The following is a 14,902-nucleotide window of genomic DNA, read 5'->3' on the forward strand; positions in this document are numbered from 1 at the left end:
CGGCTAAAATTAGCCTCCCCTGCTCATTCTTAACTGAATGGCTCATGTGAGTCAGAGTTTGGACTAAAAACATGGACCTGATAAAAGGCTTAACCCATATCTTTAAGTAATATTTTTATAATAAACTTGTGCTTTGTTGCGGTTACTGTTTGATATGACTCAACCTGTTACTAGTTCCGAAGAGCTTGTGCAATGGGAACGTGTTCAGAAGGAGTAAAAGCTGACTGAGTAGTTTGCATGACTAGCAAAAGCTACCAGGAAAACCAAAAGAACCGCAGCAACAGAAACTCAGGTATCATCAGAAGATATGAAACAGGACATACATTGTAAAACTTGTACAACCTGCTTTTGCAATTAAACTACAGTGACACCCGAAAAATAAAATTGAATTTGAAAAATAACATGAAGAACACAGTTTGACAAGCAATATCACAAGTGGACTACACAAAACTACTGTAGCACTGCAGTGACTGCTTGATGCCAAAGGTGTCAATATTATAAAATGAAATACTACTCAGAGTCAATACTTGCAAACATGAGGCTCTAAATATGAAAGTGCTGTGACAGTAGAAAACAAAATCAAGCAACTCCTCAGCTCCAACATCAAGCAGTGTGTGACTGAAAGACTGAAAGGGCCCGAGTCCACATTCCTGAACACAGCATATTGTCTGGCTCCTCAAAATCAGTTTAAAAACTCTTTCTTATTCTGACAGCATTCTTTTAGTTCTTAGAAAAATGAGACAATCCTGGTAAAAGTCTGCAAAGTCTTTTTGATGATTTCACCCCATTCATTTCCTTGGATCAGATTGAGCGGAGTAGTGATGTGCAGCCGCGACAGCATTGGCTGATAAAGCTTTCACTTTTTGAGTCTCTCTCTGTTTGTGTGTGTGTGTGTGTGTGTGTGGTTGGGTGTCTGTGGACAGATTTTGTCGCTGCAATAGCATCACAACTGTGTGTGTAGTCAGGAAAGTTAACAGGTGTGTATTTGAGATTTAAAAAAAATGGGCGTGGTCACATGTAATAATGTAGTAATAATGTAGAGTATTCACGGGTCATCGTGAACATTCTGACGGGCGTTCCGTAAATACTGTTGCTTTAATTCTATTCCCTTTTCCACAGCGGTGTGGTACGTTCAGGGGCGCCGCTAGGGATTTTGGGCCCCATGAAAAGAATCTTTACAGGGCCCCCCAACACAGCGGCGAAATGTTTTAATGCTATTTTAGCATATAATTTCATCATCATTAGGGGCCTCTCTGGGCCCCCCTCAATCATGGGCCCCTAGAATCCGTCTCCTTTACCCCCCCTTTTCGGCGCCCCTGGGTACGTTACATGAAAAGCCAATGGAAAAGAGACAGAAAATAGAGAGTTATGTAGGTTGTTGATCGGTGTTTCCATCTACTACTGCTATGCAAATGCTAGGAGTTAGGTGCACTGTAACGAAATGATGTACTGGCTCCCTCCAGTGGAAACTTATCTGGATGTTTAAGTCACATGATATATATACATAATGATTTACATTTACATTTGCTAAGTCTGTTTCCATTGCTGTTATTGATACACTAATTTTTCACCTCAGCCAAATGTAAAAACATTTTACAATATTTAGACATTATGGGATTTACTTTTCAGTAAAAACAGGTGGATCCAAATGCCGTCACAATCTGTTTCTGTTGACCTGATAAACCAAAGTCCAATATTTGCTCACTTTTTAGCTCTGCTGTTTGTTATCTGTTTAGCCCAGGGCAGATTGTGCTCTGTAGAGCTGAGTGGAAGTGATTTAAGTTCGTCAACAGACCTTTCACATTATACAATTGTGATGTTCATGTAAAAATAAGAGCTAGAGCAGCTTTAATTAATTCCAATTATGTGCACCTCTAAAAAGAAAGATACAGACAACTGAATAGGTTGATTACCAGTGACTCCGAAACTGACATAAATCACTGTTCCCAAAACAACATGACTGTTGCAGCATACCAGCAACAGGGGTCGTACCTTTATCGTATGCTTGCAAGAAAATAAAAATGTTTTGGAAAACATTAAAATGACTATGTTACTTATGTAACTTCCGCTACGATTGTACCTACTTTATGTGTCTACTTCAGTTACATACAGCAGTCTCTGTGTGTCCCTGACCCCTCCCTATATGGACTTGATGTGTTTTATACTGCTTCACCTAACTTCCTTCTTTGCTGCTATAATAATTACATAATTATGTCATAATAAGCTGCTTTCACGATCAACCTATGTGGTCCATTTTTCTGATGAGGACCCTGGAAATCGGCTATTGATTTAACTTCTACATTTCTATGTCATCAAAGCGACTGAAGATGCGTACATTCAGCAGAACAGCAGGAAAAAGGAAAATAGTATGCAGTGGAAAACAAATACTGAAACAGAACAAATCAAAGCACTGGATCACTGTGAAATCAGAGGCTCCTTTTAGAGCATGCCCTTTAAGATATATTGTTCAGGTTCTGGTTAGTGACTTTGTATTGAGGCTATAACCATTTGTATACCTAGTCTGCAAAAACAGTATTATTGCTAAACGGCGGTGCTTGACTGTTAATCTACATCTCATGTCTGCTAATGAGTGCAAATCAATTAACACACGTTTGGAATTGGTGGAAATGAATAGCTACACTGAAATACTCCGATATCATTATGCATTCATAGATAACTCCATTAATGAGTCACTAGAGCTGCAGATTGGAAAGTTCCTGTGTTCTTCCAAGTGCAATAAAAACCCACTACAGACTGTTTCTATCCATATTGCAAGTAAGTATCTCTCTTTATCTCATAACTCACAATCACCCCCAAGACACTAAAGGCCAAGTAGTTACTTGACATGTCACTGCCTCTGCAGCTTGACAAATGTGCCATGATAGTCTCAGCAGGGATGGGGAAGGGCAGGAGGTTGAGATGGACTTCATATCCAGTTCATTTTGAAATGTGATAGACAGTGAACCCACCGTGGACTACGGTGACCCTGTGTGTTAAAAGGCAATAAGAGATCCATTTTATTGAAGTAGTGCTTCATGGTGTTCCTACAGAGCTCATCTGGTTTCACTCTGTTCTCCCACTACAAAGCAGAGGTGACTCACTGGGTTTAAAGGCAATAATCTTTTCCTGAAAATCAAACAGTGTAACAGTATGGCATTTTCATCGGATGTCACATCGTACAAGTAATACTCTCACAATAAAAGCCATAACTCTCAACAGTTGATTGACATACCAACCGACTCCATTTGTAGGCTGTTGAAAAGCAGACTTCCTTTGAGAGGAGGCGGAGGACGAGGAAGAGGTAGAGGAGGAAGAGGAGGGTCCGTATATCTTAAGCAAGGATAAGCACAGATTTATCTGATGTCTTCTTAAAATAAAAGAAGTAACATCATCAAAACTGCCTTTATCCATGCCTTTATAGACCAGCCCTCCTCTCCACTGAGACGGACAGAGCCGAAGACCACGCACACCATAGAGGTTAGGACATTCATTTCAGTGGACAACACATAGAAAAAGCTTCAGTGAAACAGTTCAAAACATACATTTCAAAGGGTAGGAATTAGAACAGAGTGAAATGGGACCAGTTGGGTTTTAAGGCAAAACACAATAAAATAAAAAATGTGGGCCAGCTGCAACAAACATCAAGAGGTACAGACTATTCTTATTTACATACAGAATGTCCTAGTTTGGTTAGTTTTTTTTCATTAATTAGGCCCAAACTCTACTCATAGAATTCACTTTTTAGTTGAAAACAGAAACTGTATTGCTTTTGAAATCTTCTCTTTATGATGTTTTCTTGTAAGCGAGCCCACATCACCACACCATTGATTGAACAGAACCAGATAGGGCTGTAACAGTACATGTATTAGCCCAGAACTGTTATTGAGCTCAGTTTATGGTCGAATTAGCGTAATACTGTCTAAATCGGTCTATCTTTTCGGTCTATCACAAATTCCAAAGAGCGAGAGTCCCACTCCAAGAGGTCTGGCTGACAGTTGTTGTCTGTCAACTTCATCAACAGAAAACTGCATGTTCATCTTTTGAAGTGAAGCTGAGTGACATTATCTCCGGAAATAGAAGCCATCAAGCATGCTAGCTTAAACTTGCAGAACATTTATCTATTACAGAGCAAGAGGCTCGCTATAATATTCCTTAACCTGAGCATTTAGTCCGTCGAGCCTGCCCTGTAAACAAGCTGCACTTTCAATATGGAGCTTCAGAACCACAGAGAGGTAGCTAACTGTAAAAACTAGAGGGAGTACAGTGTAACTATGTCTTAAGAAACAACAGTTCAGCAGACCCTGGGACGTCACTGCTGCTAGATTTTGCTCAACAAGCAATTTTAACTCCCCTAACAAATTCTGTTAGTGTATTAAACAAATGAGGTCCAATGTGTAATAAGTGACAGGCGTTGGTGGGCATATCTTTAGGCATTTTAGACAGACCCATGTTAAAATAATTGGTATTGACCATCTCATCTAACTGGCATATAAGCGAGTAGGTGTAAGTTATTCATGAACCGCCTGCCCTCGTCTTAATTGAATTTTTTTTCAAACCAATTTTGTGTACTGTTCCACCCCTAGAACCACTGCACACAGACCAGACTGCACACACACTCATCCCACAGACAGGAGAGCTAAATGTCAAGGGGAAAATACACAGGTTAGGCATATAGATAGAGGTCAATGGGGAGGCACTGCACTACAATTAACACTCCAGGTATAAGCTGCCTCCAAACACTGGTCAGGAACCAGATGTGTCTTCTGACTACCTCTATTAATCATCAATAGATTCATAAGAGAAGTACAATAATCATAGAAGAAGTGGTTAGAGGCAACTTTGACCCTTTAAGAAAGAACAACCATCCCTACCATGGTGACTCTGGGAGCGGACCGGCCAATGTTTTTCTCCTAGAAAACAGAACCAAGTGGTTATTTATTAGATTGTGCTACTTTTATGGAAATACAACAGGAAAATACATTCACATTCATTAACAAGCATGTATCATATTTACACTGAAAAGCAGGGATAGGATCAAGTCTTTGTTGCACTCAAACATTATACAACAGAGCAGAACATTAGCTTCATTTTATGAATCACATCTCTTTTATGATTCGATGTTGCCCACATCTTACAGGAACAGATATGTGGACAGACATAGTGCAGAGGGCTGCTGGGAATGAGAACAGTTTTAGCGCTCAGATATCGATTATGTTATATTTTATCTTCCCATCAACTACTGGCTGATGCCACCTGACACCATGACACAAAGAATCAAGTCACCTCTCTCTTTCTGTCTCATGCAAGCATTCACATTCAGACACACACAAACATAAAATGCCACCAAGCGAGGGGGAAGACAGAGACTGTTTGGAATTTCAAGATGAAAAGAGAGAATTGGGGTAGGAGGAGAGGGGAAGAGGATAATGAGAAGAAGGGAGGAGGTGTAAAAAGTCACCGTTGTTCCCCGCACCCTGACACCGCAGGGCTTCAGCCATGCGGCACTTTGATCCATCACTATCGATTTACCATCAGCCTCTCATCGCTGTGGCCTCCCACACAGCAGTGCACAGCTACAGGGATGCGTTCCCCAGCTCTGAGCGATATGCACACCAGTTTTGACCTTAAACCCAGTGACCAAATGAACCTTTATTTTTTTGTAGAACATTTGTGATAAAAGGTGGGAGTGCTGCTGTAGCTACGCTGATGAGCATGAATTGCAGATTTTTCCACATCAGCGTACTGCTAACAGCAGGAGGTTTACATGAAATCCCCTGTGAGAGGGGTATTTCTACTAAAATACTAAAGTACACATAACATCAGAACCAGCAGAGTGAGCGTACAAACTGTAGATTAGCATGGCACTGCTGTATTCAATCCACAGTGCACTGTGTTTCCTCTTCAGAAAATCCCTCCTTACCAAAACAAGATTATCAACATGGCTTCTTGTAGTATTTAATGTGCATTTAAGTGAGGATGTTACTTTCAGACAAGAAAAAGCACATTCATTTTAAAAGTTGAATCCACAAGCTATAAAACACACTCTTTATACATAGCACTCAGCGGGTTTTCTCCCACGGCCTTACTTGGTCTGGAATGACCAGTAGCCAATACTGGCTAATGTTGAACTTTAGATATTACTATGTTAAAGAAAATGCTTCCTCTTGGAAATTACAGTGAGTTTTCTTCTTGTTCATATGCCCATATTCCTGGCTTTTTTTTCATTTCTCCTATTTCTTTTCTTTTGTCTTTTAGATTTTTTTTAGATTATATTTTCCCGTCACCGCCATTTAAAACCTAATTTTATTTCAAAAATATACATATATATTTTTTAATACTACTTTAAAAAAAATAGCAATAGGTAACAGCTCTTCAACACGTGTGCGTGTGTGTGTGTGTGTGTGTGTTTGTGTGTGTGTGTGTGTGTGTGTGTGTATGTGTGTGCGTGTGTGTGTGTGTTGAATACTTTATCTGAGAGTGTATTTATCATGTCAGTCTTTCCCAGTTCATGTATGTCTAAAGCATGTTATTTATAAAGAATCAATTTAACAAAGGTATTGTGTTGCTCTTCAATGTAATCCTTGACATTTATTTAAATCAGTGAGCAACCAACAACTTAAAGTTGTTGATAAATGAGGTTACAGATTAGTGAAGGACAAGGCATCCAATCAGAATTGTCTGCTGAAGAGGTCACGTTTTGCAGCAAAATAGTGGAATGCGATGGCTTTCTTGAGAAATAGTGTTGGTTAAGCCATTCATTTATTATTGTTTTTATCCATTTTGTTATAAACTTTAGATACATAAATCTCAATTGAATTTCCAATTTGACCAAGCAATTTTTTTTTTTTAATATTAGCACCCCTCAGCTTCCATACATGGTATTGATCTGCTGCTCTTAATAACCCCCCACTGATTTATTGTGGTCGTTTTGACCTCATGAGGCAGTGAATTCTGTACTCAATGCACCTTACAGGAGAAACAGGAAAAGCCACTGACATTAACCTCTTACTGTATGATGTAAAGCAGGGCTACTGGAGATTCCTACACGATGACCTTGAGCGTTATTCCAGTCAATAACTTATCGATGGCTTGATAAATCCATCAGACATGTAATGCAAGGCTGACGTATTGACAGTTGTGAGTGTTTCTCCCAGAGGACACACTCCGTCATCTCCTGCATCCTTTGTTTGGTCCGTATCTGATGCCTTATGACTGGTGAGGGGGGATAATGAGGACAGTGTATCCCTGTAGTGTTGGACATGGTGGACCCATGCAGGTTTAAGGCTTGGGAAAATCTGTAGCTGTTGTACACCTTCAGCTTCAGTAGTTGTCGGTAATTCAGTATGTGTTTCCTTTGCTTTGGTTGGGGTAATGAAGGTAATTCATCTGTTTGTGACCCTGCTATACGAACTGCAAAAGAATGAACCGATCCATTCGTGGTCTTTCACACATCAGTGTACCAGCCTGAGTGTTCCTGCGTGGTTATTTAAAACTAAAATATGACAAGAAACCTTGATGCCCAAGCATTAGTCCCAGTTCCCCTGACTCAACATTACGCTGTATATTTATGATGTGTGCTGTGTTTTCGTCAACAGTAACTTGTAAGGTTGAAGAGTGCTACAAGAAGATTCAGCATTTCCCTTCAGCGCTGCACAAGCAAACAATGGTCTCATTCCACGCTGTTGCCATGTAAGGCACTCAGTTATTTTGACGCACTATTTTCTTGCAGTGCAGGGAGAGAAGATAAATCAGAAGGTTTAAAGCTGTCAGTGGAGGGATGAAACTGATAAAAAAAAATGAGACTTTAAAAGCAAGGCTACAGATGACATAAGTGTCGCTGACAGCTCAACAGTAAACAGCATTGGTTATGCTCCTTAATTGGAACAGGACTGTGTTTTTACAGTCAACTGCTGCACCTACATACAGTCAGCAGCAGGGATGTTGGCTGTAACAGGCAGAAATTCCTGACTTTCTGGTGCAGCACCATAAAGGGGAAGGACAACTGTGAGTGAAAGCTGTAGAGGAGCGTGTGCACTGAGCAGACCTCCCTCCCAAAACAAATCTACTTGCCAGCATGCCCACCATCAACACTCAACAATGTTTGCTCAGATTTTCAGCCCAAGGTAACTCGCTGTACAAGGGCTTCGCTGCATTTCCGGCCACCCTTACCCCTGATGGCCTTGACATATCAGCAGGTCTATCTCCTGAAATCAATGTGGACTCAGCAAAATGCCAGCTGCAAACATGTCATGTGTTCACATTAAACACAGAGCAAAGGTAAGAGGATACATTGTATACGTTTGTAAGCTAGGTCCCACTCTAATTCAATATACAATTTAAGAAAAAAACATAAGAGCATCGTCTTACTTCTATAACTGTGAGTTTCATTGATATTAAGGGACATTTTCGCTGACGCTAAGGCTACATGATGTGAGTACTGACTCCAGGGGCTGCTGCCATGCTGTGATGTATGCCGCAATAAAGCTAAATGTATTTTCATGACTGTAAGACATACTCTTGCATCTGATATTAACACAAAATGTAGTGTATGTAACATCATATAAACCATGTTTGCTAATGGTGCTGATGGGCCTGGAAGCTGAAACTGCATTCAAACAAACTGAATTTATCCTCACAGATGTGAGCTATCATTGTAATGTGCTAACTCTGAGTTCTGAATATAGCATGTGCAGTAATGTTTTACTGCTTTACTACTACACAATCTGAGAAGTAGGGAACCTTCATAACTGATATAACTAGCCAGTATCTGCGTTGGCCTGTAATTACAATAAATAGTTCAAAGTTTTGATTTCCAAAATGTGCATTTCTTTCTCGACTACCACCCCAGTTGTTGATTTCTTTCAATCAACACCTCACTGAGCGAAGATGCGCTCGGGTTTTTGCTTCGCTAATCACGGTACATTAGCATATTAACAAATCAATTGGCACGAAGAAGTGCCTCTCTCTGTACCTGTGGCAAAACACTGTGGCGCAATATTATGTAGCGTACTGAACGTGTGATTTGTTTCACACCCCCCACCCCTCACCCGACACACACAAACACACACCACTGCTCCCCTGCTGGGTGTGTTGGATTGCTATCAGTCCCTGAGAAAGCTGCTTACATAACTACGCTGCCAGCACCAGCCCACGTCAGCCTCCATATTAGATGATAGCATCTTAAATGGCTTTTTGACAATGTTGCTTCTCACTTGCAGTTTATGAACACAAGCTCCGGGCCAGGTGACTGCTGTTTTGCCTGTAAGTGATGTAAAATAAGATGGTATTCAATGAAAAGGAATTAAAGGGGGGTGATGTGGTTGTGATTGTTTCATGAAGACAGACAGGAGCTTATGCAATTGTGTAATTCTCAGGGGCTTGAAAATAACGATGTGAAATATTTATGCTTAACTGGTTCAGGGGTCGGGATTGTAAGGCATGAAAGCCGATCGTGACGCGATTAACAAAAGCGGAGTAAAAAGTTGCCAAAGTTTACCGGTCTTCTTGCAGGGGAGAAAAAAAGGCTTTCTTCATTAACTCTCCATCTCATACAGCAATCCCCCAAGCTCAGATAGAGCAGGGCGTTCGAGCAAGGGAAAGATTAAGGGAGGGAGAGTGAGAGCAAAGATTCGATAAAGAAGGGGAGAGTCTTATTTCAGTGCTTCACACACTGCTGGATGATCAAAGTAGAAAATGCTGTTTTAATTCCAAGAATCATATCTCATCTCCTGTCCACAAGCTCATTATAGAGAATTATGCTGCAGGACAGAGGGGGAGAGAAGAAGAAGAGAAGGAGAGACAGAGGAAGCACACAGAAAAAGACCCCAAAATCCAGCTAGTCTACTACAATCTACTTAATACTCATTATGTGCTATGGACTGATGTAGAGCTAACCTTTCTCGACCTGTTCTAGATGTTGTAAACAAGCATTTGGGACCTTTGCTCCAACCCTGAGGCATTTCCCAGTGCTGCAGCCCTAGCAGAAGGCCAACCTTGAATACAACATACTTTGACACAGACATTAAGTAAGTTGTAGCAATGAGCTACGAGTCATTTCATTGCTCAGCTGAGATCCATCAAATTTGCCTTCCAACAACTCCACACCTACATACCGCATCTTTTGTATTTAACACATGTAAGAATAGAAAACAGCCCATGGTTTGGAGGTATTTTCTGTATTAACCATCAACAGTTATCATGTTAGCGTAGCTGGGGTAGCTGCATTCAGCTGTCCCGAGCTCCAGTCTTCATAGTAATGCTACAGGGTTTACACATCCTCCAGCTCTGAACTAGTGACGGTGTCGTTCATGGAAAGTATGACGATAAACCTTTTCCATGGCTGTGACAGGACGGCACCGACATCATTAAACACTAACCTGTGACTAACGCTGACGAAAAAAAGATGAGACTAAAGTGTATTTTAAAAGATAAAAACTTTACCAAAATCGCTCTTTATTTTAAAATCAGAGCAGACGAAAAGTTATAGACCTTTTTTCAATGGAGCAGTTCTGTTTCCTCTGTGCTACACCTGCCATCAGGACCACGCAGGTGAGTGTGTGGGAGAGAGATATCGGACGATCAGACCAGCAGACCAGGCACTCTGCATTCTTAATCATTCAACCCAACCTAACGTAAGATAAATGCTTTTGGCTGGACTACATTGACTGAACTTGTTATTTGGACTGCTAAAACTAAATTAAGAAACAGCTGAAAATACAAATTCAACATATAAACAAGACAACGCAGGAGTTACTAGAAGGTGTGTTTCTCTTCCTACAGGGGAGGTCAGCCGATATCAGCTGTCTTATCAAACTCTTGAAAAACCAAACCCCGAAATATTGAGTGAACAGAGAGAGATTTATAGGATTAAGAACATAATTAGCAATATAATTACTTTGAGTACCAAGTACTAAGGTGGCTACATTTCTCCCTTTCAACGTTCTTTTCACACTAATGGTGCTTTCAGACCAAACGCAAGGCAAATTATTATTATTATTTTTATTATGTGTCGAGATTACACACAAAGTCAATGAAAAGATGCAAATAGGCGTGATTTTGCATGTATTTGCACCGGGCAGCGCAAATGACGTGACGCGAACACGCAAAACTCATTCGTCATTGACATTCACACTGACGTCATGACTTTAACGTCACTGACGTCCAGACATTCATGAACAGCAATGGAGGAGAGGATAATATTCATAAATCGTGTCTGATAATGGTCACCCAGAGCTGTACAATACACTCATACCAAGACAGGAAGGAGCTGGCATGGAGGAAAATGAGAGAAGAAGTCAGACTTCCTGGTAAGTCAGGGAAATATGTCTCAGCACAGCATAGCCCTGATCGATCCAAACTCCATTCAGGGAAAAAGCATTTTAAAAGTTGTTTGCTTGTCATCAGGCCGACAGACCTAACGAAGCATGAATTCAGGCTTTTTACAAGATGTTGTTACGATGTTGTTATTTCAGCATCCTTTTGATCCATTTATTGCAGTCAGATCACAGAGAAATCCCCTTGTTTTCAGGTTCTTATCGATGTGGTAAAACAGATTAATTCAGTCTTCTTTTGCTGGTCACAGTTACTATTTACTGATTTTAACACGCCTATGACAAACCTGAAGCGAATATTCTCTTCGCGTTTGATCTGAACGCATCATAAGGCAGCTTTTACTCATCGAACATGATGTTCAACATAATCTGAAAATGCCGGCAGCAGTGTGGATGAAAAAAAACGTTAGCTTTGTTGAAAGCTGTATAGCAGTTAAACAGACGAAATCCAAAAAGAGCAATATTTATGTTTCTTTTGTCAGATGACTACATGATCATAAAATGCTGTTGTGACCTATGTCTCAGCACAGTGTAACGCAGGAGTTACTGCTCACTTAGTTAACAGGTAGCATTTATCGAATCCAATCACAGTCAGTTCTCTAATACCAGAAAATATGTATGCATGAAAATATGACTGATTTGGGACTTTGACTTCATTTGACTTCAGTCCGCGATATTGATAACAGCAGCATTGCCACGCAGCCTGAAGCAGAGAATCAACAGATTTAGATTAATGGTTTGAGGTGTTTGAGTGTAAATGGACAACTTTACCAAATAAAACTAACACTAGTCGGAATGCGATATTATCACATGTGCACAGTGTTTTCAATATCAGATGTCTATCCGATGTAGACATATGTGGCTATAATCTGTAATCCATGACAGCACTCATCACTGAATGTATTACTGAAAGAAAATATTAGTCTACTCTTTAATAAATGCGCCACATCTACAATGTTTTAATGCTAAGTAGCTATCTGTGAATGAGCTAACAGAACTAATTCAGATAGTAATGGATTAGTTTGAGCAGAGTCAGATGCTCCCAGTTGACTGAGGCCACAGCTTCACCAGCTGATGTCTGCCTGATATTAAAAATCACAATAAAACCAATCCCCTAAAGTAGATGAACGGCCACAGGATGACACCTGATGTCAGGTTGTACAGCAGCAACGAGCATCGAGGCGTGACGGTCCTGAAAACGACCCTCCCAGTCCTGGCAGCGCTTGCATTTATTTATTTTTTTATTTTTTTATTTTTTTTGCCGGCGAGGGAGCAATAGACACTGACACCTGCACTCAGTGTGCACAACCGTCCATACATTTCACCTCCAGCTCCCCATTCAACAGCACAATCAGGCTCAGCAGGGGCTCCAGTCTCCACTCATTACAGCCAGTTAATTCTAAACTCATTAACAATGGAGCCATAACAATAGTGCACACAAAAGCAGAAGGTGTGGGTGGACTGCCTTCACGCAGCAGGGAAAAAAAAGGGAATGTTGGGTTTTTCATAATCAACTGTCAGTCATTTGCTAAGATAAAGGCTTCTTTAAGTCTGCATAGGGGACAGAAGCCCACAGTTGCAATTTAATTACCATTTTGCTGGAGTTTTACAAAAGAAACATAAGTATGCAGTGTCATGACTACGGAGGATTGGCTTCATGAATAGAAATGTGTTTCTACAAAAGACAGAGGAGAGAGTTGAATTAAAGCGCTGACATATTCATTGAAAGTTACGGTATTTCTGTCTCCTCTGGCCTCCTGGTTGAATATGGAATAAAAAGACAAAAGGATTGGATGAATATTAACCAGTCTTCTCTGTACTGGGAGAAAATCTTAGTGACCTTTCATGCCCTCTACGATTTTTTCACCGACTTCCACTTTGTTTGTAGCTCTTGGTAATTTTTCAATTATCATAAGTTAAAAAATATTTTTTTTAAAGCAATAAAAATTCTAATAAAATCTTCACAGACACGTCATATTCCTGGATACGACAGCCTGGATATTGATAACGGCAGCATTGCCACGCAGCCTGAAGCAGAGAAGCCAACAGCACTTGACAAGGTTTGCACATTTTGCTTGAGGAACGAGGCGTGAGTGAGACAAATCTGAATATTGATTGAGTCCACTTAATCCACCTCGCGCCTATTGATATGTCAATCATCCTGCTAAATCTAGTAAAGCGTATCAGTCTCGCAAGCAGCACAGTGGCCCAAGGACACCGCTCTTTTCTGTCGTGTTTTAATTGCTGTTGGCACTGCACGCCGTGACTCATGGTAATGAGTTAATGAAGTCATTGAGATTTAGTGAGCAGCCACAGGCTGCGGACTTCCTGCCGAGAATAGTGCACCATTCAATATGGCTTTATTAACATTTCAGAAAAGTGTTACACGTCACATCAGTTGCACTGATCACAGTGATTGTGATTAATTTTGTGGCCTGCCAGGTCAGAATGGAGGGAGCTAGGTGGAGCTGGGTAACTTGGGATGTGGTTTATGGCACCATATGTAGGCATTTTAATATTTCATCATGACTGGATCTAACTGGAAGTAAATCCTTTTCTCTTATGCTATTATTTTCTCTTTCAGTTCACACACACACCATCATATACAGGAAATTTAATGTGACATGCCATGTAGCCATACCAGCCCTAAGATCTAGGGATGGCAATGTCAACATGTTGGTCGGTTGGCCTGTCTACCACTTTGGTCCACACTTAAATATCTCAACAACTATAAAATAGATAAGCATGACATTTTGTACAGATATCCATAATACTCAATGAATCCTATTGACTTTGGTGACCCCCTGACTTTTCATCTAGCGCCATCATCAGGTCAAACATTGTCAAATACAAATGATATTCCCACCAGCCTTCCCAATGTGCAGATTTGATTGGCTGAGTAGCATCACGTGAGATGATTTACAATGCATACAATAGGTCTGTAAGTTATTTTTATAACCATGACAACAAATGCCCCTCAATGTATGTAATGGAAGTACTCATTTTAACCCAAACGTGTTTCCCTAACCAGAGTTGACACATATCAAAGGCCTTTTTTTCAAAAGTGATTTGGAAGGCACTGACAAATGTTCTGCTGAGGGGCATCAGATCAAAAAACACCTGGCCAGGTGCTTCAGAGAGAGTGACAAAGAGAAAGCCACTCTTTAAAAAAACACAGGACACGTTACAGTTTGTCAGAAGACACACAGGAAAACTTCCAGGGTGGGTAATAAGGTTTAATCAGCTCAGTATACTGTACTTTCTGTACAAACTTTGAATTATTTATTTTACATGAATAAGCTAATTAAATTCAGCAATCACAGAAAGCTTTTTAATTTATAACGCTTGGTATAAAGTTTCAGGCAAGAACATAAAGTTCTAAGAGAGCACTCTGTCTCACAAATTATCTGCACACATTCAGAACATAATGAGCATGAAAATGACATGAAATACTGCAGGGAGCCCTCCTTTGTATATTTAGTTTTAATCATGATCCCACTTAAATATCAAGGTTGCTGTATTCTTTAATGAGCAGCAAAACTGGAAGATTTAGATTCCGTGTGATCTTGAAA

The 14,902-nt window shown here is 40.3% G+C and overlaps 1 protein-coding gene across 3 annotated transcripts in view; it reads right to left on the reverse strand.

The window, feature by feature from the left end:
• The window catches only part of LOC311250557 (shisa family member 6), a 72,192-nt gene that overhangs the window by 20,882 nt on the left and 36,408 nt on the right, over window positions 1-14,902 (reverse strand). For all 3 annotated transcript variants that reach the window (XM_084342332.1, XM_084342334.1, XM_084342333.1), the window contains exon 6: window positions 4,872-4,910. In XM_084342332.1, coding sequence (XP_084198458.1) covers window positions 4,872-4,910 — 39 coding nt within the window. The remainder of the gene's footprint in view (window positions 1-4,871; window positions 4,911-14,902) is intronic.

The sequence above is a fragment of the Pagrus pagrus genome (assembly GCF_965226575.1).
Source record: "Pagrus pagrus genome assembly, chromosome: 21".
NCBI lineage: Eukaryota > Metazoa > Chordata > Actinopteri > Spariformes > Sparidae > Pagrus > Pagrus pagrus.